The sequence below is a fragment of the Coffea arabica genome, chromosome 9c (genome assembly GCF_036785885.1).
Source record: "Coffea arabica cultivar ET-39 chromosome 9c, Coffea Arabica ET-39 HiFi, whole genome shotgun sequence".
NCBI classification, from domain to species: domain Eukaryota; kingdom Viridiplantae; phylum Streptophyta; class Magnoliopsida; order Gentianales; family Rubiaceae; genus Coffea; species Coffea arabica.
In genome coordinates, this window is record NC_092326.1 from 40,693,123 (window position 1) to 40,718,676 (window position 25,554).

General features: G+C 37.9%; 1 protein-coding gene across 1 annotated transcript; it reads right to left on the reverse strand.

Annotated features, from left to right (window-relative positions):
• Positions 1–1,016: 1,016 nt before the first annotated feature.
• Positions 1,017–2,994, reverse strand: LOC113708050 (LOB domain-containing protein 1). Its single transcript, XM_027230497.2, has 2 exons — positions 2,598–2,994; positions 1,017–1,819 (listed from the first exon to the last, which is right to left on the reverse strand). The coding sequence occupies exons 1-2, from the start codon at positions 2,886–2,888 to the stop codon at positions 1,490–1,492; spliced, it is 621 nt and encodes a 206-aa protein (XP_027086298.1). The 5' UTR covers positions 2,889–2,994; the 3' UTR covers positions 1,017–1,489.
• Positions 2,995–25,554: the final 22,560 nt, after the last annotated feature.

The window sequence follows — 25,554 nt, forward strand, 5'->3', positions numbered from 1 at the left end:
AAATTGTCTATAAAAGGAATAACTTTTGTCTGGTTTTTTGGTTATCGGAAACTCGTAGTATATCCTAACTGTCGGAAAATTCAGTCAGCTTCGCATCACTTTTCATGAAATAATGAAGATCCAAAAGTCATTCAGCTTGGACTTGCACCAAAATAAACCAACAAGAAAATAGTAGTTAAATTGAATTTTGTGGGGAGTGATCTCAAATCTTTCCCAAAAATGGATTATTTCTTCCAAGGGCAAAACTCCTATTTTTGTCATCCAAGTGCTTTCTACATCCCAACATTTTGAGTAAGCTCATTTGGATTAAGTCAAATATTAGATCAGAAAAATTCATGCCCGAATATCACGATTAATACACGATACAGGTCTAATGGCTTATTGGATTGCTTAAAATGATGTTAAGGCAGAATTCAGGTGTTATTTTTTTGTAAAAATAATTTTTGAATAGAGTATTATTTGGAAATAATTACTGTAGCACTTTTTATGATGTGATGTATGTGAAATAAAAAGATGGTTAAAAATAAAAAAAAATGAATTAGATAATATGTTTATGATGCAAGCGAAATATTATTTGAGATAATTTATCTGTCCAAACACTCCCTTTGGGATTAAGCTCATAAGCGGTCAGTAGAGACTAATGGTGCGTGACATGACGTACCCGGCATCCATCTCTTGGTCCTTGTCGAAGTTTGACAACCGAACCAGATAAATCAATTTCAGAGAAGATATTGATTAGAACTTTTCGCTTCCAATTTCCGATATTTTTGGACTACAAAATCATAATAATCTAGGTAGTTCCCCAAAATTTTAAATATATTCCCAATGTTTTTTGGTTAATGCTAATTTTTCCTCAATAAATCTAATTATGAGAAAGAAAAGTCGTTGTCTCAAAATAGAAAAAATAAAAAAAGATAGGGCATTCATTTGCCCAAAAAGAGAGAGAGAGAGAGAGAGAGAGAGAGAGAGAGAAAAATAGAAATAAAGACCACAAAAGTGGTATGGAAGGAGTAACATTTTGCGTCTTGTCAATTAAGAATCCGTACAAATTCCTATGGTGCGGATAATTTTCTTCTTTAAAACCACTGGGCGCCAATGGCTCAGCGGCTACGAGGGAGGGGCTTAAGTCCCTCCTTGGATTCCTTAGGCTTCTCCTCCCCTAGATTAGAATAGAGTAGGTTATACAAATGTATCGTTGCTAATAAAAAAATAGGAAGATAATTTTCTTCTTTAAACATTTATTCTTCTCGCTACTCCTTCTTCCTCTTGGGATAAGTCGGACATAAAATATCGTAAAAATACGTCTGTATTGTTAAAAGATCTACTCTTCATATAATAACTCGAAAAATACATTAATCCAATTGGAAATTGTTTAAATTTTTATTAGTATAGGTCACTGCATGCAGTCGCTTTTGTGTCCACACTTGCAGATCCTTGTTTACTCGACTTCTCCAAACCAGTTAAATATCCTTGCCCTGGATCGGCTTGCTTATGTCCAGAGTGGTTCCCAAGCAGCATATATATTTGCATCATCAAGAAATAAGCTTGTATTATCACAGCTTAGATGCTGTTCGGACATGATTTCTCGATCACCTTGTGCAGCCATTCCCATGCAGATTAAGGACTTGAGATTGTCATTTTGGCATTGCAAGTTCAACATCTCAGCCTGTGCCTTGGCAAGTTCTGCTTGGAGCTCACTAATTTGCTTCTGCAGCTGACAAATTGCCCCTGCACAGCCATAAACTGGATCTCTAATCCTCGAATTCGCTTCGTAAACCATGCTGTTCACAGCATCTGCTCTTTGGTCCTCTGGCAGTTCCTGAAAGTATACAACACATAAAAAACTGTTAATCCTGTCGTTGACCTCCATATTGAATTATTGCAGCGTATGAGATGTAGATCAAGACCTGAAGCATGGAATTCCAAGATGACTTGTTCCACTCGGAGAAAATAATATGGTCTAGATACTAGACTCTAAATGTAGAAGTATCACTTACGCGTGCTTTGAAACTTCTCATTCAAACTTGTTCAATTGATAATTTTCTTTTCTTTTCCGGCAAGCATAGGTAAAAAAATCTATACAAACTGTCGAGTAAGATAGTTTTCAAGTAATTACTCAGTAACGACGCCTATAATTGTTCAATTTGAAATACAATCTTATCCAATTTGAGGTTGGAATTTATGTCCGAAGTAGTTAGAAAATTTGTCAAGAATTGTAGAATTTTTTGGCATAAAGCGACCTTGCTACTAGTACAAATTAATTAAAGCAAAACCTCCTTTATTGGAGGTGGTTAAAGACCCCTCCTTTGTAGAATGTGAAAGAGATTCCACTCGAGTAAAAGACATTTCACATCTCCCCTCTGCTTTTCCTTCTCCCTCCCCTTTCACCCGGTCCCCCTGGCAACCTACGTCTTTGAAGTCAAACAACGTACTTGTTGCTAGAAAACTTTACCTATGATTAAAACCATGAATGCTACTTTTTTTTTTTTCTTGAAAAAAGAACAGAAAAAACACTTGCATGAATTTCTAGCAAACAATGCAATTAATTTAAGCTTTGATTTTTTTTGGGGGGGGCGGTTGTGAAGCTTATATATTACCTGCAGCATCTTGATAATGTTGCTAGCTCCAAATACTTTATGTGCAATGGTGAACTTTAAGGGCTCAGTTGGCGGAAAGTATGGAGCCAATACACATTTCTCTGCGCATCTGCGGCGGAGGATTTTGCATGCGGCACAAGGGCTAAGAATGACTGGTGGAGGAGATGGCGGACCATTTTTGGGAGATCCAGCCCTCGGAGACAATGAAGGAGATGATGAAGGCGAGAGAGATTGATTCTGAGACGCGGCACATATGGTTGTAGTGGTAGTGGTTGTGCTGCTGCACTCCATTTCTGCAGTGAAGAAAAGGAGGACTAGTGTGTGTGTGTGTGTGTGTTTTTCCCTGCTGGTCTTCAGCTGTTTACTTTAAACCCTTTGATATATGGGGCTGGTTTGATTTGTGGTGGGGTGGTTCTGCTTGGGTACAATGGGCAGGAATATATATAGACAAGGAAAACCCGGGAAGGGGGGCACAAAAAAGAAATTATGAGGTCGTCATGCGTCATAATACTTGAAGATGACATCATGAATTTGTTTGTGAAGAATGTGACACAGGCAGGAATTACATTTCTTTCTTTAAGTCGCAAAAACTTTGTTGATTGTTGACTCTTGTCTTGCACAAAGCAAACCAATTCAGATGTCTTTAGCAGTTAAAAGGTTCAAAAATTAACTTTTCATTGTGCGTACCCATAATTAATGCCCCTTAATTAGTTTAAAGAAGAAGAATGGGAGACACCAAATTAAAGTCCTCCATATATGCTTATCTGTTAATTAACTCCATCATCTCAGTTTTAAGTATATTTCGTTTGACTGATCTCAAGAATTTGATTATAACAAGGTATGAACATTTATCAAAATATAGTAATATGACTAAAACGAATCAAAGAGGCGGCCAATTAGATACAGACCAGTCGAAAAGGTGGACCAGTTTATGTCCAAACTCCAAAAAGTATAAGATTATAATCTTTGTAGTTTGTACCCTCTCTCAGTTTTAGCTTTGTGCTTTATAGGATTAATGCTAAGATTTGAGTGGACTTATATGGTACTAGCTGCTGCTGCTTTTGTTTTTTTTTTATCATCAAGAATATTTTATCTTGTTCATACCGACAAAAAGCATATTGTACTGCTTAACCAAAAGTTGAAGACAAGAGTGCTTAATATGCAAACTAAAAGTAGTAACCTTGTTTGGACGGCCGGAAAATGGCGTCGTTTTCCGTGGTCACATTTTCCTCACATACATCAAATAATTTTTCTACAAAAAATCCTAGAAAATGCGATACAGCACTTTCTATTTTGGATGGTTAGAAACTGAATTTTGATCTGAGTTCTGAATAGTTATAGTACTTATACATGGAGAGTTGCAGTACTAAGGACAAATGCATTATACTTTAAAAGGCATTATTATTGTTGCATCAACCATTTTTACCTAAAATTAATGATCCCTTTTTTGTGATATGACGAATTCATGAAGTCCAAGAAATACCACTACTACTACCATGCATTTCCATAAATTTAGAAGTTGCAGAGAAAGAAGATACCTATAAATTGTCGTCAGCAAAGACTGGAAACAAGTGTAGAATTGACACTGAAAAGCAAGCCTCATCATATGTGGTTTTAGGATTTGATATATATGCAAACAAGCCAATATTAATCTCTTACATACAGGAATGATTAAGCTGTGCAGTTTTGTGGCTGTTTCTTGTATAAATTGTGGTCAGCAATTAAAGGCTTGTGAAATCAATTGTAATAATCAACTAATCATACTTGGAAAGCTTAAATATATATTAGAAGTTTCCGCCACATCGATCTTGTAATATCTTTGATTGCCAATTTTCACATGCACTTTGATAGTGCTTTTTACCTTGTCCACTTTCACTTTGAAACCCCCCCCCCCCCCAAGATCTCGTGTTTATATCAAGTTTGGCAAAGTTTTTTTTATAGAAATCAAACAGCGGATGTATATATATATATATATATATATATATATATGTATATATATATATATATTTACCACCAACTTAAGATTCTTCTTAACGGTGTAGCATTTTGGACCCTATAGTACAAATGAGATTTTTTCAATGCAAAGAGTTTCTAATTAACAAAGATGATTAGAGCTAATAATACATTTTTAAGAGGTCAGTTAACGATTACTTTGTCGTGTTATCATAGCCTATGAGCTGCAAAACTTGAACAGAAGTTGTATTAGTTAGTTGAAAAGTGATATTTTCTAGAGAAGTTAGGAAAGAAAGGTGATGGACAAAATTGACTAAATTCTTCTTCTTCTTCTTCTTTTTTTTTTTTTTTTTTTTTTTTGAAAATATGCGCCAATTGGAATTGTTTGATACAGTTCCTCAATCATCATTTGCTTAATTTTCTGACGTTATGAAATTATGGGCATGGCAGCACAGACCATGATAGTGCCACAAAATGCCCAACAAAACTTTGCAGGACCAGTATAAATGCTGAACTAGAATATAATCTTTTTTTTTTTTTCATTTTAGGTCTCTTTTTTTTTTCCCAATATTTGTTAAAGAATGACACGTATTCAAGATTGCCCTCCAAAATAACCTAGTCTGGTGCCGACTATTCACCATGGAATGACTATTTGAGATGCAGCCAAAAGATGAAGCAGCACCTTATTCCAACGACCCTGTAGCCAGACCGCCAGTCACTGGTGTACGTGGCGACCAAATGATAATGACAAGCAAAAGGCCAAAGGTCCCAAGATACAGGGCTGAAAAATGGGAGAGTTGCTACAGTAGTCCTCAGGGTATTTGATTTTACTTTCAACTTTCATATTAAAAGCTTTCATGAAACAAATTTTATGTGCGTAAATTAGTTTTTATGTGAAGTGTAATTACATATTAGTTTATCGTGTTGTGAAAACTCATATTATTGTATTTATACGAGTCCTCTAATAATTCAGGGGTTGGGGTTACCTCATTATTAGGCCGTATAGTTAAGCTATGTACTATATCTTTCCAATCAAAAAACTAAATTTTTTATGCACCGTCATAGTTTGATGCGAAATACATATGTAAAATTTAGGTTTCAGATGAAGTGTAACTGCATATTAGCTCATCATGTCGATGAAAACTCATATTATTGTATTTATACGAGTCTTCTAATAATTCAGGGGTTGGGGTTACCTCATTATTAGGCCGTATAGTTAAGCTATGTACTATATCTTTCCAATCAAACCCGTCTTTTAAATTTAAAAACACTACTGTCATATTTGGATGCATAATACATGTGTAAAATTTAAATTTCAGATTCAAAATCAAATTCGTTATCATACATCTAATCTTCTTGATAATATGTACACCGTTAATAATGTATAAAAGAAGAATTTGAAATTTGAATGTGGTAAACTTACCATAGGTTGATGGATAATTTACTTTATTCTAAAGTTCAAAAACTAACAAAATAAGATTTGCCAACATTGAAGGACCATTTGAGCAATTTAGTAATGATACATCTAAGCAAGGTGGGTGAGAAACCGCTGGGCTCGTGTGGAACGAGATTGGGACTCTCTCCCAGCAAAGTCCCAAAAGACAGTGACCATCAAAAGAGACCTTTGCCATTGGCATTTTTGTTTTCCAACCCAAATTGGATTTCGTCCCTTATTTTCTTTGGCTTTGGAAGATTGGTCAAACTTAGTTGGAGATTTTTCATAGTATTTCTGTCACCCGCATGTCAACTTTCACACAAGCAAACACGCAGGCAGAACCCACTCAGAATTCGAGAACAGATTTTCTCCATATTAAGATTTGCCAAAATATAATACTATTGATCGCATCATAATAATGAAAATCCAGGATGATTATTGGAATAACACGTCAGGCTAAAAGCATAACTGAACAGTTGACTTCTGTCAGAATTATTCTGGTTTGCAATTGCAGAGGAATGACAACTCTCTTGTTTGACTTGAAGGATTCGAAGTTAGCATGTAAAGCTTTGCGTGTGGACCTTCGAGGTAGTTAAGAATTACTGTAATAAATTCCCTGACAATACACCCAACCAAAAAAAAAAAAGAAAAAAAAGACACAAGATTTGTAGTTATGTGCAAAATTATTGGCTATTTTTTAGCTTCCTGTTACTGTCAGGCATTTAATTTCCATATTAATGAGTGCCATGCAGTTGAATGGTATTTAATTGTGAAGTTATGAAACCAGATTCATTTGTCTTTCTTTCTCACGTACTTCTTTTAACTTTAGAAGGGAGTGCCTTTTTTCTTCTTCTGTGTATATATTTTCTAGTTATGCACCAAAGAAGAAACAAAGAAAACTGATACAATTCAAAGCGTGAGACCTTTCTGCCGGCATAATAAGAAAGCAATTTCGCCACTTCTAAGTTCCACGACTATCACGAACCAGTCTTCAAATAGTTAGGGAAGCAGCGTATATGAACATGAAAAATTGTGCTAGGCTAGAAAATTATCAAGATGGATTTTGGGTGGTCAGTTTCAAATGATGATAATGATCGAGAATCTTTGAATACGTATTGAAAATCATCATCATCATGCGTGTTGTATGACTTATAGTTTCTTGGAAAGAACTCAAATGATGAGGTATTACTACTTTTTAGCTGAGAAGACAGTGCAACCAACGTCTAAACATCTTTCATTAAACCAAAAAAAAAGGGGAGACAAATTGCACACCTACTAACTAATCAGTGCAGCAAATTATCCATACATTGGAAAATTCGGATCTGGGAAGACCAAAGATTTGTATACGAAACGCAAGCATTTTCCACCAAAAAAGCAGCCACAGTCGTCGCAATGTTGGGGGTATTCACAGTCTGGCTTCCACATGTCCTCTTTAGGTCTATTCCATTTCGTAAAAGTGCGACCAAACTTTTGTGCTTAACTGGACTGGTTTGAGTAGGAAAGACCAAGAGGAAGAGCAACGCCACAATTTTCTTTTTACACTTGACAGCAGTTCGGAAGTATCAGTTGATGAGTTTATGCAGGCTAATAAATGATCAGGTGGGCGGGCTTAATCCTATCGAACACTCTAAAACATGTTTTTTTTTAAAAAAAAAAAATTAGCAGATGTTATATTATATGCCGAGTAAAATTTCTTCAGCAGGCTAAACTGAAAATGTACCACTGTGAAAAAAATATTCATACCCAATACAGATTATTATACACATGGATACATTACAATATATTATTACTATTATCATCAGTCTTCTTCCTCTTCTTGTATATCCGTGGACGGTTTTTTTGCAGTATGGGCTCATCCCACATTCCCCAGCATCAAGCGTTGAGACAGTTCAGGGTCCAGAAAACGGCTGTCCCCTAATTCGGCTGTCCACACGGTTTCGTACAATTTCTTATCGGAACTTTTATTCTTCCTTTCCTTTCACAATGTAAAAAGCTAGTATATGAGTTGTGGGGAAGCCGTCACTTGGACGTTTGCATGAAAAACAAATACTCTGCAGTTTTAACGTGGGCGGCCTATTTACATAACCTTTATCCAAGTCCTTCAACTCTTGTAACTCGCTGTATATTCAAGCGGATTAGCTGCTCTGCTGCTTGCAGCGGATCTCTGTAGCTTACTAGCAGAAAACCTGCCTATGTCGTCAAGAACAGGGGATCTCTTATAACTCATTAGCTGAAAACCATGCACGTTGGAATATTGAAAAATGAAAACCCAGTTTGGGAGGATCCACACGTTCGGATGATGTGCACCACATGTAGACCCACAATGCCAAAGAAAAGATTTTTATCTATCATATCATCAAAAGAGCTAGTTGGAATATATATATGCACATACGTACGAATCATCACTTCTGTCTTTCTTTTGTGGAAGTAACAGTATACTGGAACCTAGATGTATCTATCATATGTGTTCTTCTCAACTGGGGATTGATTGACACATGAACTACATTAAATTTAACGCGTGAAACTGCAAGTAAATACACCAACTCATAAACCAACGACTTTGTTCTAATTAGATTACATGATGGATCTTGCACCATAGAATAGACACGACTTCAGAACTATATGTTTGTACAAGTTATACAATGCAACCAACAAACTTAAAACTTGTCGATAATATATCATCAGTGAGCTATATGCATCCAACTGCAAGCAAACTAGCAAAGCGTGTCTGTGACCGTGAGTGCCTTTTTTTTTTTTCTTTGCTTCCTTCGGTCTACGCGCAAAAAGCCAGTGGCATCAAGCATGTTGTTCTTCTGTAACGCATTTCTCATCCAGAGTTGGATGCCACTTCTGGCTACTGCAACTGAAGGATCAGGACCCAACTCGTGAAGATAGGACAAGTTTGATCGATAACTCTTGGCACTTGATTTCATACTGGACGTTTTACAGACAGAGTTATCCCAGAAGATAAAGAGCAGGCTAGCTTCTAGACATATAGACCAATCGCGAGGTGGGGGAGGAAGGCCGCAAGGGACTAATGCTCGGTTTAATTGCTACAGGATGAATGAATGAGATTAGATATATACATTTTCGAGAGTAAAAGAAAAGAAGTTATGTTTCGAAAGCAGTTTTGAATTGAGTCTGACGGTTGTTTCGGAACTTGTCCCGTTAATCCTGGTTCTTGATGTCCATAAAACTTGAACCCTTGATTAACAATATTATCACCACTAGATTCTTATATTTTGCTGGGGAACATCTACTCAATGGAGCACAAGGGCAACATTGTTGAATCGTTACTCTTGACATAAAAATAAAAAGAACATAAGCCCTTAAATCAACAACCTGTGTTTTGGTTGGTAATTAACAACGTTATCAACAATCATGAATAAAAGATGTATCCCAATCGAACTAAACAAAAACCCGGAATTTCATTCAATAAATTACTTTTCTTTTTTGGGCCAATTTCTAAAGTTTATCAGCAATGATATCGCTCCGTTTGGATTGGCTATTTTTTCAAAAACAAATTTTTCAAATACAATGTTACAGTAATAGATAATAACTCAAACAACATCTTATCCATACAATATATCAAATATTTAAAAAAAAAAATTTATAGTAAAAAATTTTTATATGCACTGCTACAGTAAAATTTTTCAAAAACACCTCCAAAAACATCTACTTTTAGAGGATTTGAATCCAACATCTCTTATTTACAATCTCTCCCACTTTACTACTCCATCTAACTCTCCCTCCAATCACCGATATGTACATGCATGAAAGATTATATAGAAATTAATGATGATAATTCTGTCATTAATTGTACCATCTGAATTCTAAGCCGGAAGAACTCCTAAAAGGAGTTCTACATTTGGGACAAAGAATTGGAACGATTGTTGTAGTATATCAGAAATGAAAATTTTCTAGCATGGTTTAAATACAGAACATATTATTCTGTACATTCAGAATTTGTATTAATACAGCTTCGCCATTATTTGCCCCCCCCCCCCCCAACCTTGGGGCCTGCTGGTGCTGCTGCACAGAATTGCACATGAGCCACGAGTTGACTGCTTAATCATGGAGTGATCATATTCATATAGTGGCCAAGGTAGGTAGACTGAAAACAGAAAGATGCCCGACCTAAGTCATACTTATCTATCTCAATCTGGAAAGCCATGTACCAAATACGCACTTGTATTGTATGTATATGACTATATTCTACACGTTTTTGACAAATGAATGCAGAATATGATGAATTCAGCTGTGGCATCATCACATTGACCAAATGCGAGTCTGTGTGTGAGAGAGTCTTTTCTTTTTCTGTAAATAAAATATGAACAACTCCAAGTTGGAAAAAAGGGTGGTATATTGGACCAATAATTAATAATAATAATTAAAGGTGAATTATCAAGTCCCTACTATATATATATATATATATATATATATATATATATATATATATATATATATTTTAATCTTTAATGTAGACCTTGAAAGGTTTATATTTAGGAAAATCTGAATGCGTGTGATGAAATTTGTAGTGAAAAAAAAAGGTATATTGGACTAATAATAATTTAAGTTGGATTACCAGATCCCTAATGTATATTTAATCTTTAATGTAGACCATTTAACGTTTCTAGTTAGGAAAATCTGAACGCGTGAGATGAAATTTGTAGTTTTTTTTTAAAAAAAAAAACAGCGTCTAAAAAGATTAATCGTTGAATAAAAATATTTAAGGACCAAAGAAATAAAATGCTGGAGTTTGAAAATTTTATTCATTTAGGTTTTGGTGTGAAAATCATAGAGATATATACAACACCAATTTATGGTGTTATAGATTTCAAGGAACTCAAGAAAGAAATTCAGAAACAAAGTCAATCGCCCTAAGGTGGAATAAAATTTCAGATTTAAGTCAACTATAAGTACCTCAATTTCCAATTTCTTCTGGAAAGATAGAGTGCTTATCATGCAGGCGGGTGTATTTAACCACTGGGCTTGGCTCAGTGGCTATCGAGTGAGACTTTAGTCCCTCATTGGACTGTAGGTGAGGGTTCAAATCTCGCATGCAGTGAAAAAAATCCAAGAGTAGTGCCAGACACCCTTTTGGTCCAGGTAAAATCTGTGTGTATCTCGATAAAAAAAAATGTAGGCAAGTGTATTTATTTATATATTTTTTTGGGTGTGAAAATTGCGTGCATGAAATTAGTATCTTGCTGATCCAAGTGCTAGGCCGCCTAAGAGCTCAAAGCAAAAAAAAAAAAAATTTGTTTTAGAAAATAAAAATCACTCGACATAAAGGTTGATATGAATTGAAATTTAAAAAATTACAATAGTTCAATTGATGCAACTGGGTCACTGGAATTTGCTAATTTTATATATTAATCTTTTGAAATTTAAAAAGGGCTACAAAGTATGACAGAGCCCATTGATTATAGATCAAACTTTTGGACTTCTTGTACATCGAGTGTACTTTCTTTCCCAATCCTAGCTAACAACCAAAGGAACCCAGTGTAGGTGAAATCAAGAAAGGTCAGCAAACCACAGGCCATTTGGGTCGATGCAATGGATCTAGGTCCAAACTGAATACACAACGCCCATTTGGATTGGAATTTTTGAAATTTTTTTCAAAAATTAATAGAGTAGCACTTTTTCTTAGACGTTATGAATGTGAGGTAAAAACGTGATCAAAAGATGTATCGAGGGAATATTTTTAAAAAATTCAAAAAATTTTTTTATAGAAAAATAGCAATCCCAACAAGGGTTTATGATGATTGGATTGAAGGGAATTATCACTTCATTCATGGGAAGTCCATTTGAAGAACTTTGTTATGTGATTTTGTTAGAACCCTTTTCTTTTTGGGGATGCCAATTGCTGAGTTGTTGCTACTCGTTGAAAAGATGAGCATTTTTTTTTAAAATTTTTACCATGGTTGTAGTATTAGGTAAAATGAAAGATGAGACCCCAACATGAGTTCCATTAATCATAACCAATTGATATTCTTAATCTAGGTTGAAACTTTAGTACCCACAAATATAGCTTGGACAGTTGCATGATTGCTGATATTGATGAAGTCCCCCTGGTTCAGGCTAGTAATTTTTGGTGCTTATTATTAGATGCAAATACAGTAACAAAATAATGTAGCAAGTTCCGTCCATGCAATAATGAGAAAATTACTCTGTCATAAACCTTGTATTACTGCCATCAACTAAGAGAAAAATACCATTCAGTATTCTCTAACAATCAAAGAACCACTGATCACTCAATGGGCATACATGTATTTATTAAAGTATCCAATCCCATTCAAACATCAACGTTTAAAGGCACCCTAAATATATATATTAGAATGGCGTTGCAAACTTTTGAGCAGTTTCAGCCCTTTATATATATGGCCACCAGTCATATGCCCATAGCTTTCTCATGTGTACAAAATTGTTCTAAAGAAAAATTAGTTGTGTCACTGTCATCCCATGGCTGTTTTTCCGACATATGGATAATATCTTGCTGCAGCCCCGAGACATTAATGGTTTCTTGCTCTTGCGACGGAAACATTTCCATCCAATTTAACGAGACTAAATTGGCAATCTGGCATTGCATATTAAGGATCTCGCCCTGCGCTTTCGCCAACTCTTCTTGAAGCCCCAGGATTTGCTGCTGAAGTAGGGTCACTGTACCAGCGCAACCGTAAACTGGATCCGTGATTCTTGCAGCAGCTTCGTAAACCATGCTATTCATAGCATCTGATCTTTGATGCTCCGGAAGTTCCTGAAAATTCAGAATTGATGATGATTTATTCAATCGTTGGCCGAATATTTCAATTTCACAATGATACAGGTTTGCAACTTAGTTCCGATCACTCACATTGAATTGTAGGGTAATGGACGTGACCAATTTAAGTTTAAATGATGCATGCAACAAAGCGTAACATGTGCAAATTGTTGAATTCAAAGCCAAGCCTCAATTGATGACTTTTTTCAAGCCAAAATTCAGGACTTTGAATTCTTTGGCCTAAGTTTCTAAATCCCACATCGGTTAAGTTTAACATTTGAGAGGTTGTTTGAGAACTATAAATAACTCTCAAACAAACCAATTCAAGTACACCAAGCAAGAGCCAATAACTTGCTTTCTTCTCTCTCTTTGTAATATTTCTTCTAGTGAAATATTAAATTGTCGGTAGTGTCCGAGGACGTAGGCAAATTAGCCGAACCTCGTTAAATTCTGGTGTTCTATTTTATTGTCTATTTAGTAGCTATATTTGTAGGTATATTTGTAGTGAGTTATTGTGCAATTAAGTGCATATATAGGTGATTCTGTCTAGGAAATTGGTACTTAAGCAGGCCAGTGTGCCTCACCAAATATTTCCTGGGAATTACCATTTTTGTGTTGCGGAAGCCCTACCAAAGGTATAACGAGTAAATTATTGTACCTAAAATTGCAAAAATGGTAATTCCCAGGAAATATTTGGTGAGGCACACTGGCCTGCTTAAATACCAATTTCCTAGACAGAATCACCTATATATGCACTTAATTGCACAATAACTCACTACAAATATACCTACAAATATAGCTACTAAATAGACAATAAAATAGAACACCAGAATTTAACGAGGTTCGGCTAATTTGCCTACGTCCTCGGACACTACCGACAATTTAATATTTCACTAGAAGAAATATTACAAAGAGAGAGAAGAAAGCAAGTTATTGGCTCTTGCTTGGTGTGTCTAATCCTATCAAATGATGCTCCTATTTATAGTTTACAAATGATAGGATTCCTAACAAAACTACCGATGTGGGATTTAGAAACTTAGGCCAAAGATTTCAAAGTCCTCAATTTTGGCTTGAAAAAGTCATCAATTGAGGCTTGGCTTTGAATTCAACAAATCTCCACCTTGGCATAATTTCTAATCCCACCAAAAATAAAAATTTTTTTTTTCCCTCAAATTCGGTGGTGTCTTCAAATGCGTTGTCAAGCGCCAATCTTCAAGTTGTGCACAACATTTATCAAATTCAAACAATGTTGGAATTTGATAGTTGTCACAACCTTCGTAAGCATATCAGCAGGATTCTCCTTGGTCTGAATCTTTTGAAGTAGTATCGTACTATCTTCCAAAATCTTCCTCACAAAATGATACCGTACGTCGATATGCTTCGTCCTTGCATGATAAACTTGGTTCTTTGCTAAATGAATAGCACTCTGACTATCACAATGAACTTTGATAGACTTCTGTCCAATTCCCAATTCATCAAGCAATCCATGAAGCCAAATTGCTTCCTTAACAGCTTCCGTAACTGCCATATACTCCGCCTCTGTAGTAGACAAAGCAACTGTTGACTGTAAGGTAGACCTCCAACTGACTGGTGCCTTAGCAAGTGTAAAAACATACCCAGTCGTTGATCGACGTGTATCTTGATCTCCTGCGTAGTCGGAATCACAATATCCAACTACGCCTTGACCAATCTTCTCATCCCGCTCAAATACTAATCCAACATCTACGGTGTTCAAAATATACCGTAAAATCCATTTCACAGCTTGCCAATGCTCCTTGCCAGGATCATGCATGTACCTGCTCACAACTCCAACTGCTTGTGAAATGTCGGGCCTTGTACACACCATAGCATACATCAAGCTACCCACCGCATTTGCATACGGTACCTTTGCCATATATTCTCGTTCTGCATCATTCTTTGGAGATAACGATGCACTAAACTTGAAATGAGGAGCAAGTGGAGTACTAACAGGTTTAGTCTTTTCATTCATACCAAACCTCTTTAATACTTTACTAAGATACTCTTTCTGTGTCAAATAAAGCCTCCCCAATCTTCTATCTCTACTTATCTCCATGCCGAGAATTTTCTTGGCTTCGCCGAGATCCTTCATTTCAAACTCCCGACTCAAATGAGATTTCAATTTTTCAATCTCACCTTGATCCTTGGAAGCTATCAACATATCATCAACATAAAGAAGAAGATATATGTAGGATCCATCTCGTAGCTTGCGCAAATATACACAATCATCATATTTGCTTCTTGTGTACCTTTGCCCCATCATAAACTTGTCAAATCGCTTATACCACTGTCTTGAAGACTGCTTCAATCCATACAACGATTTGTCAAGCTTGCATACCATCTTTTCTTTACCAGCAACTTTGAATCCTTCTGGCTGAGTCATGTAGATTTCCTCTTCCAAGTCACCATGTAAAAACGCAGTTTTTACATCTAATTGGACAAGTTCCAGATCCAATTGTGCTACCAAAGCCAATAAAATTCTGATGGAGGAATGTTTCACGACTGGAGAAAACACTTCGTTGTAATCAATTCCCTCCTTTTGAGCGTAGCCTTTAGCCACCAATCTTGCTTTGTAGCGAACACCAGACTTGTCAGGAAATCCTTCCTTCTTTGCATATACCCACTTGCATCCGATTGCCTTCTTTCCCTTTGGAAGACTGGTTAGCCTCCATGTTTGATTCTTATGAAGGGAATGTACTTCTTCATCCATTGCAATCCTCCACTTTTCTTTATCCGAACTTTGAGCTGCTTCATTGAAAGTGGCAGGAATATCAACATTTATGGTTGGGGATGCATAGGCCACTATATCAGCAAAACGAGCAGGTTTTCTGATTGTCCTCTTTGGCCTACTGGTTGCAATTGATTCATGTTGCTGTGAAAGTTCTTCAACTGGAACATTTTCTTCAGTTGATTCTTCTTCTACCATAGGAGTCCTTTCATCTACTCCGATATCCACTGCTGGTCTGATAATGCTTCTTTCAAACTCCATCTGCTTAGGAGTGCTCTCCACCCGTTGGGGAGTACCATCATTCTGCTGTACATCTACCTTTGTCAACATGGTAAATTCATCAAAGGTGACATCCCTACTGAAAACTATCTTCTTTGTCTCGGGACACCAAAGGCGATAACCTTTAATGCCTGTCGTGATCCCCATAAAGAGCGCCTTCTTCGCCCTTGGATCTAACTTTGATTCTTTAACATGATAATATGCAGTAGAACCAAACACATGTAAGGAATCATAATCTGTAACAGGTTTTCCCGACCATTTCTCTAATGGAGTTTTCCCGCCAATCGCAGTTGATGGTAAGCGATTAACGAGGTGATTTGCATATGCTAAAGCCTCAGCCCAAAATTGTCTGCCCAACCCAGCATTGGACAACATACACCGAACTTTCTCCACCAATGTCCGGTTCATACGCTCTGCCACCCCGTTTTGCTGTGGTGTATCTCTGACTGTGAAGTGCCGAACAATGCCTTCATTTTCACAGACCTGCATGAACGGATCACTAGTGTATTCACCTCCGTTGTCTGTTCGAAGGCGTTTGATCTTTCTTTCTGTTTGAGTTTCCACCATCTTTTTCCACTTGATGAAAATTCCCAATACTTCACTTTTCGCCTTCATAGTATACACCCATACTCTTCGAGAGAAGTCATCGACAAAGGTAACAAAATAATTCTTGCCTCCCAGAGAAGTTGTTTTGGAAGGTCCCCACACATCAGAGTGCACATAATCCAAAATACCCTTGGTATCGTGAATTGCAGTGCCAAATTTTACCCTTGTCTGCTTTCCTTTGACACAATGCTCGCAAAAATCTAACTTGCAAACACTGGCTCCTTTTAATAGTCCTTGATTCATCAGAAGATTCAAAGATTTTTCTCCGGCATGCCCTAAGCGCATATGCCATAATCTGGTTACTTTCAATTCTCGATCATCACTGGAAGCCACGGCCGCTACTCCAACAACTGCATTACCTTGATAGTAATACAAGTTATTATTTTTTCGGATTCCTTTCACCAGCACCAATGCACCTGAAATGATTTTCATCACTCCATTATATGCCGACACCTTGTAGCCCATTGATTCTAGTACTCCCACAGAAATGAGGTTCTTTTTCAATTCTGGCACATATCGGACATCAGTTAGAATCTTAATTGATCCATCCTGATTCCTTAGCCGAATTGAACCAACCCCATTTGTTGCTAATGTGGTCTCATCTGCCGTGTAGACGACTCCACCTTCTTTTTCCTTGAAATCAAAGAACCATTCTCTATTGGACGTCATATGATGGCTACAACCTGAGTCCAATAGCCATGTACTAGAATGACCAGTAGGCATGACAGCTAATGAAAAATCTGAGTTTTGATCAATGCACTCAGATACATTTGAATCCGCAACAGCTTTTTCTTTGTCAGGTCTACCCTTCAGTTTTGGGCAGTCCTTCTTCCAGTGCCCTTTCTCTCTACAAAAGGCACACTCATCTTTACTTAGTCTGGCTCTTGACTTGGATCTTCTTCTCGTCCCCTTTCTCTGGTTTTGTGAGCGTCCTCTAGTTACCAGAGCTTCTGCTGCTCCATCTCTGCTATTTTGCTTGTCTTTTCTTCTGAGCTCATAGCTGTACAGGGCAGAGCTAACTTCACTGAGGGACACCTCAGCTTTTCCATGGAGTAGAGTTGTTTCAAGATGCTCAAACTCCTCAGGAAGAGATCCCAACAACATGAGAGCCAAATCTTCGTCTTCAAATGTCACATCTAAATTCATCAGATCAGTGATTAACTGATTGAAATTAGTGATGTGATCACTTAGAGTTGTGCCAGGAACATAAGTGAAGCGAAATAAACGCTTCTTCATATTGAGCCTGTTCTGACAATTTTTCTGTTGCGGAAGCCCTACCAAAGTTAAGGTATAACGAGTAAATTATTGTACCTAAAATTGCAAAAATGGTAATTCCCAGGAAATATTTGGTGAGGCACACTGGCCTGCTTAAGTACCAATTTCCTAGACAGAATCACCTATATATGCACTTAATTGCACAATAACTCACTACAAATATACCTACAAATATAGCTACTAAATAGACAATAAAATAGAACACCAGAATTTAACGAGGTTCGGCTAATTTGCCTACGTCCTCGGACACTACCGACAATTTAATATTTCACTAGAAGAAATATTACAAAGAGAGAGAAGAAAGCAAGTTATTGGCTCTTGCTTGGTGTGTCTAATCCTATCAAATGATGCTCCTATTTATAGTTTACAAATGATAGGATTCCTAACAAAACTACCGATGTGGGATTTAGAAACTTAGGCCAAAGATTTCAAAGTCCTCAATTTTGGCTTGAAAAAAGTCATCAATTGAGGCTTGGCTTTGAATTCAACAAATCTCCACCTTGGCATAATTTCTAATCCCACCAAAAATAAAAATTTTTTTTTTCCCTCAAATTCGGTGGTGTCTTCAAATGCGTTGTCAAGCGCCAATCTTCAAGTTGTGCACAACATTTATCAAATTCAAACAATGTTGGAATTTGATAGTTGTCACAACCTTCGTAAGCATATCAGCAGGATTCTCCTTGGTCTGAATCTTTTGAAGTAGTATCGTACTATCTTCCAAAATCTTCCTCACAAAATGATACCGTACGTCGATATGCTTCGTCCTTGCATGATAAACTTGGTTCTTTGCTAAATGAATAGCACTCTGACTATCACAATGAACTTTGATAGACTTCTGTCCAATTCCCAATTCATCAAGCAATCCATGAAGCCAAATTGCTTCCTTAACAGCTTCCGTAACTGCCATATACTCCGCCTCTGTAGTAGACAAAGCAACTGTTGACTGTAAGGTAGACCTCCAACTGACTGGTGCCTTAGCAAGTGTAAAAACATACCCAGTCGTTGATCGACGTGTATCTTGATCTCCTGCGTAGTCGGAATCACAATATCCAACTACGCCTTGACCAATCTTCTCATCCCGCTCAAATACTAATCCAACATCTACGGTGTTCAAAATATACCGTAAAATCCATTTCACAGCTTGCCAATGCTCCTTGCCAGGATCATGCATGTACCTGCTCACAACTCCAACTGCTTGTGAAATGTCGGGCCTTGTACACACCATAGCATACATCAAGCTACCCACCGCATTTGCATACGGTACCTTTGCCATATATTCTCGTTCTGCATCATTCTTTGGAGATAACGATGCACTAAACTTGAAATGAGGAGCAAGTGGAGTACTAACAGGTTTAGTCTTTTCATTCATACCAAACCTCTTTAATACTTTACTAAGATACTCTTTCTGTGTCAAATAAAGCCTCCCCAATCTTCTATCTCTACTTATCTCCATGCCGAGAATTTTCTTGGCTTCGCCGAGATCCTTCATTTCAAACTCCCGACTCAAATGAGATTTCAATTTTTCAATCTCACCTTGATCCTTGGAAGCTATCAACATATCATCAACATAAAGAAGAAGATATATGTAGGATCCATCTCGTAGCTTGCGCAAATATACACAATCATCATATTTGCTTCTTGTGTACCTTTGCCCCATCATAAACTTGTCAAATCGCTTATACCACTGTCTTGAAGACTGCTTCAATCCATACAACGATTTGTCAAGCTTGCATACCATCTTTTCTTTACCAGCAACTTTGAATCCTTCTGGCTGAGTCATGTAGATTTCCTCTTCCAAGTCACCATGTAAAAACGCAGTTTTTACATCTAATTGGACAAGTTCCAGATCCAATTGTGCTACCAAAGCCAATAAAATTCTGATGGAGGAATGTTTCACGACTGGAGAAAACACTTCGTCGTAATCAATTCCCTCCTTCTGAGCGTAGCCTTTAGCCACCAATCTTGCTTTGTAGCGAACACCAGACTTGTCAGAAAATCCTTCCTTCTTTGCATATACCCACTTGCATCCGATTGCCTTCTTTCCCTTTGGAAGACTGGTTAGCCTCCATGTTTGATTCTTATGAAGGGAATGTACTTCTTCATCCATTGCAATCCTCCACTTTTCTTTATCCGAACTTTGAGCTGCTTCATTGAAAGTGGCAGGAATATCAACATTTATGGTTGGGGATGCATAGGCCACTATATCAGCAAAACGAGCAGGTTTTCTGATTGTCCTCTTTGGCCTACTGGTTGCAATTGATTCATGTTGCTGTGAAAGTTCTTCAACTGGAACATTTTCTTCAGTTGATTCTTCTTCTACCATAGGAGTCCTTTCATCTACTCCGATATCCACTGCTGGTCTGATAATGCTTCTTTCAAACTCCATCTGCTTAGGAGTGCTCTCCACCCGTTGGGGAGTACCATCATTCTGCTGTACATCTACCTTTGTCAACATGGTAAATTCATCAAAGGTGACATCCCTACTGAAAACTATCTTCTTTGTCTCGGGACACCAAAGGCGATAACCTTTAATGCCTGTCGTGATCCCCATAAAGAGCGCCTTCTTCGCCCTTGGATCTAACTTTGATTCTTTAACATGATAATATGCAGTAGAACCAAACACATGTAAGGGATCATAATCTGTAGCAGGTTTTCCCGACCATTTCTCTAATGGAGTTTTCCCGCCAATCGCAGTTGATGGTAAGCGATTAACGAGGTGATTTGCATATGCTAAAGCCTCAGCCCAAAATTGTCTGCCCAACCCAGCATTGGACAACATACACCGAACTTTCTCCACCAATGTCCGGTTCATACGCTCTGCCACCCCGTTTTGCTGTGGTGTATCTCTGACTGTGAAGTGCCGAACAATGCCTTCATTTTCACAGACCTGCATGAACGGATCACTAGTGTATTCACCTCCGTTGTCTGTTCGAAGGCGTTTGATCTTTCTTTCTGTTTGAGTTTCCACCATCTTTTTCCACTTGATGAAAATTCCCAATACTTCACTTTTCGCCTTCATAGTATACACCCATACTCTTCGAGAGAAGTCATCGACAAAGGTAACAAAATAATTCTTGCCTCCCAGAGAAGTTGTTTTGGAAGGTCCCCACACATCAGAGTGCACATAATCCAAAATACCCTTGGTATCGTGAATTGCAGTGCCAAATTTTACCCTTGTCTGCTTTCCTTTGACACAATGCTCGCAAAAATCTAACTTGCAAACACTGGCTCCTTTTAATAGTCCTTGATTCATCAGAAGATTCAAAGATTTTTCTCCGGCATGCCCTAAGCGCATATGCCATAATCTGGTTACTTTCAATTCTCGATCATCACTGGAAGCCACGGCCGCTACTCCAACAACTGCATTACCTTGATAGTAATACAAGTTATTATTTTTTCGGATTCCTTTCACCAGCACCAATGCACCTGAAATGATTTTCATCACTCCATTATATGCCGACACCTTGTAGCCCATTGATTCTAGTACTCCCACAGAAATGAGGTTCTTTTTCAATTCTGGCACATATCGGACATCAGTTAGAATCTTAATTGATCCATCCTGATTCCTTAGCCGAATTGAACCAACCCCATTTGTTGCTAATGTGGTCTCATCTGCCGTGTAGACGACTCCACCTTCTTTTTCCTTGAAATCAAAGAACCATTCTCTATTGGACGTCATATGATGGCTACAACCTGAGTCCAATAGCCATGTACTAGAATGACCAGTAGGCATGACAGCTAATGAAAAATCTGAGTTTTGATCAATGCACTCAGATACATTTGAATCCGCAACAGCTTTTTCTTTGTCAGGTCTACCCTTCAGTTTTGGGCAGTCCTTCTTCCAGTGCCCTTTCTCTCTACAAAAGGCACACTCATCTTTACTTAGTCTGGCTCTTGACTTGGATCTTCTTCTCGTCCCCTTTCTCTGGTTTTGTGAGCGTCCTCTAGTTACCAGAGCTTCTGCTGCTCCATCTCTGCTATTTTGCTTGTCTTTTCTTCTGAGCTCATAGCTGTACAGGGCAGAGCTAACTTCACTGAGGGACACCTCAGCTTTTCCATGGAGTAGAGTTGTTTCAAGATGCTCAAACTCCTCAGGAAGAGATCCCAACAACATGAGAGCCAAATCTTCGTCTTCAAATGTCACATCTAAATTCATCAGATCAGTGATTAACTGATTGAAATTAGTGATGTGATCACTTAGAGTTGTGCCAGGAACATAAGTGAAGCGAAATAAACGCTTCTTCATATTGAGCCTGTTCTGACAATTTTTCTGTTGCGGAAGCCCTACCAAAGTTAAGGTATAACGAGTAAATTATTGTACCTAAAATTGCAAAAATGGTAATTCCCAGGAAATATTTGGTGAGGCACACTGGCCTGCTTAAGTACCAATTTCCTAGACAGAATCACCTATATATGCACTTAATTGCACAATAACTCACTACAAATATACCTACAAATATAGCTACTAAATAGACAATAAAATAGAACACCAGAATTTAACGAGGTTCGGCTAATTTGCCTACGTCCTCGGACACTACCGACAATTTAATATTTCACTAGAAGAAATATTACAAAGAGAGAGAAGAAAGCAAGTTATTGGCTCTTGCTTGGTGTGTCTAATCCTATCAAATGATGCTCCTATTTATAGTTTACAAATGATAGGATTCCTAACAAAACTACCGATGTGGGATTTAGAAACTTAGGCCAAAGATTTCAAAGTCCTCAATTTTGGCTTGAAAAAGTCATCAATTGAGGCTTGGCTTTGAATTCAACAAATCTCCACCTTGGCATAATTTCTAATCCCACCAAAAATAAAATTTTTTTTTTCCCTCAAATTCGGTGGTGTCTTCAAATGCGTTGTCAAGCGCCAATCTTCAAGTTGTGCACAACATTTATCAAATTCAAACAATGTTGGAATTTGATAGTTGTCACAACCTTCGTAAGCATATCAGCAGGATTCTCCTTGGTCTGAATCTTTTGAAGTAGTATCGTACTATCTTCCAAAATCTTCCTCACAAAATGATACCGTACGTCGATATGCTTCGTCCTTGCATGATAAACTTGGTTCTTTGCTAAATGAATAGCACTCTGACTATCACAATGAACTTTGATAGACTTCTGTCCAATTCCCAATTCATCAAGCAATCCATGAAGCCAAATTGCTTCCTTAACAGCTTCCGTAACTGCCATATACTCCGCCTCTGTAGTAGACAAAGCAACTGTTGACTGTAAGGTAGACCTCCAACTGACTGGTGCCTTAGCAAGTGTAAAAACATACCCAGTCGTTGATCGACGTGTATCTTGATCTCCTGCGTAGTCGGAATCACAATATCCAACTACGCCTTGACCAATCTTCTCATCCCGCTCAAATACTAATCCAACATCTACGGTGTTCAAAATATACCGTAAAATCCATTTCACAGCTTGCCAATGCTCCTTGCCAGGATCATGCATGTACCTGCTCACAACTCCAACTGCTTGTGAAATGTCGGGCCTTGTACACACCATAGCATACATCAAGCTACCCACCGCATTTGCATACGGTACCTTTGCCATATATTCTCGTTCTGCATCATTCTTTGGAGATAACGATGCACTAAACTTGAAATGAGGAGCAAGTGGAGTACTAACAGGTTTAGTCTTTTCATTCATACCAAACCTCTTTAATACTTTACTAAGATACTCTTTCTGTGTCAAATAAAGCCTCCCCAATCTTCTATCTCTACTTATCTCCATGCCGAGAATTTTCTTGGCTTCGCCGAGATCCTTCATTTCAAACTCCCGACTCAAATGAGATTTCAATTTTTCAATCTCACCTTGATCCTTGGAAGCTATCAACATATCATCAACATAAAGAAGAAGATATATGTAGGATCCATCTCGTAGCTTGCGCAAATATACACAATCATCATATTTGCTTCTTGTGTACCTTTGCCCCATCATAAACTTGTCAAATCGCTTATACCACTGTCTTGAAGACTGCTTCAATCCATACAACGATTTGTCAAGCTTGCATACCATCTTTTCTTTACCAGCAACTTTGAATCCTTCTGGCTGAGTCATGTAGATTTCCTCTTCCAAGTCACCATGTAAAAACGCAGTTTTTACATCTAATTGGACAAGTTCCAGATCCAATTGTGCTACCAAAGCCAATAAAATTCTGATGGAGGAATGTTTCACGACTGGAGAAAACACTTCGTCGTAATCAATTCCCTCCTTCTGAGCGTAGCCTTTAGCCACCAATCTTGCTTTGTAGCGAACACCAGACTTGTCAGAAAATCCTTCCTTCTTTGCATATACCCACTTGCATCCGATTGCCTTCTTTCCCTTTGGAAGACTGGTTAGCCTCCATGTTTGATTCTTATGAAGGGAATGTACTTCTTCATCCATTGCAATCCTCCACTTTTCTTTATCCGAACTTTGAGCTGCTTCATTGAAAGTGGCAGGAATATCAACATTTATGGTTGGGGATGCATAGGCCACTATATCAGCAAAACGAGCAGGTTTTCTGATTGTCCTCTTTGGCCTACTGGTTGCAATTGATTCATGTTGCTGTGAAAGTTCTTCAACTGGAACATTTTCTTCAGTTGATTCTTCTTCTACCATAGGAGTCCTTTCATCTACTCCGATATCCACTGCTGGTCTGATAATGCTTCTTTCAAACTCCATCTGCTTAGGAGTGCTCTCCACCCGTTGGGGAGTACCATCATTCTGCTGTACATCTACCTTTGTCAACATGGTAAATTCATCAAAGGTGACATCCCTACTGAAAACTATCTTCTTTGTCTCGGGACACCAAAGGCGATAACCTTTAATGCCTGTCGTGATCCCCATAAAGAGCGCCTTCTTCGCCCTTGGATCTAACTTTGATTCTTTAACATGATAATATGCAGTAGAACCAAACACATGTAAGGGATCATAATCTGTAGCAGGTTTTCCCGACCATTTCTCTAATGGAGTTTTCCCGCCAATCGCAGTTGATGGTAAGCGATTAACGAGGTGATTTGCATATGCTAAAGCCTCAGCCCAAAATTGTCTGCCCAACCCAGCATTGGACAACATACACCGAACTTTCTCCACCAATGTCCGGTTCATACGCTCTGCCACCCCGTTTTGCTGTGGTGTATCTCTGACTGTGAAGTGCCGAACAATGCCTTCATTTTCACAGACCTGCATGAACGGATCACTAGTGTATTCACCTCCGTTGTCTGTTCGAAGGCGTTTGATCTTTCTTTCTGTTTGAGTTTCCACCATCTTTTTCCACTTGATGAAAATTCCCAATACTTCACTTTTCGCCTTCATAGTATACACCCATACTCTTCGAGAGAAGTCATCGACAAAGGTAACAAAATAATTCTTGCCTCCCAGAGAAGTTGTTTTGGAAGGTCCCCACACATCAGAGTGCACATAATCCAAAATACCCTTGGTATCGTGAATTGCAGTGCCAAATTTTACCCTTGTCTGCTTTCCTTTGACACAATGCTCGCAAAAATCTAACTTGCAAACACTGGCTCCTTTTAATAGTCCTTGATTCATCAGAAGATTCAAAGATTTTTCTCCGGCATGCCCTAAGCGCATATGCCATAATCTGGTTACTTTCAATTCTCGATCATCACTGGAAGCCACGGCCGCTACTCCAACAACTGCATTACCTTGATAGTAATACAAGTTATTATTTTTTCGGATTCCTTTCACCAGCACCAATGCACCTGAAATGATTTTCATCACTCCATTATATGCCGACACCTTGTAGCCCATTGATTCTAGTACTCCCACAGAAATGAGGTTCTTTTTCAATTCTGGCACATATCGGACATCAGTTAGAATCTTAATTGATCCATCCTGATTCCTTAGCCGAATTGAACCAACCCCATTTGTTGCTAATGTGGTCTCATCTGCC

Bases quoted from the DNA above. Each gene is read 5' to 3' on its own strand.
- LOC113708050 (XM_027230497.2), bottom strand. From the start codon at position 2,888: ATGGAGTGCAGCAGCACAACCACTACCACTACAACCATATGTGCCGCG. The intron at 1,820-2,597 runs GTAATATATAAG...GTATACTTTCAG, and splicing joins ACATTATCAAGATGCTGCAG to GAACTGCCAGAGGACCAAAG.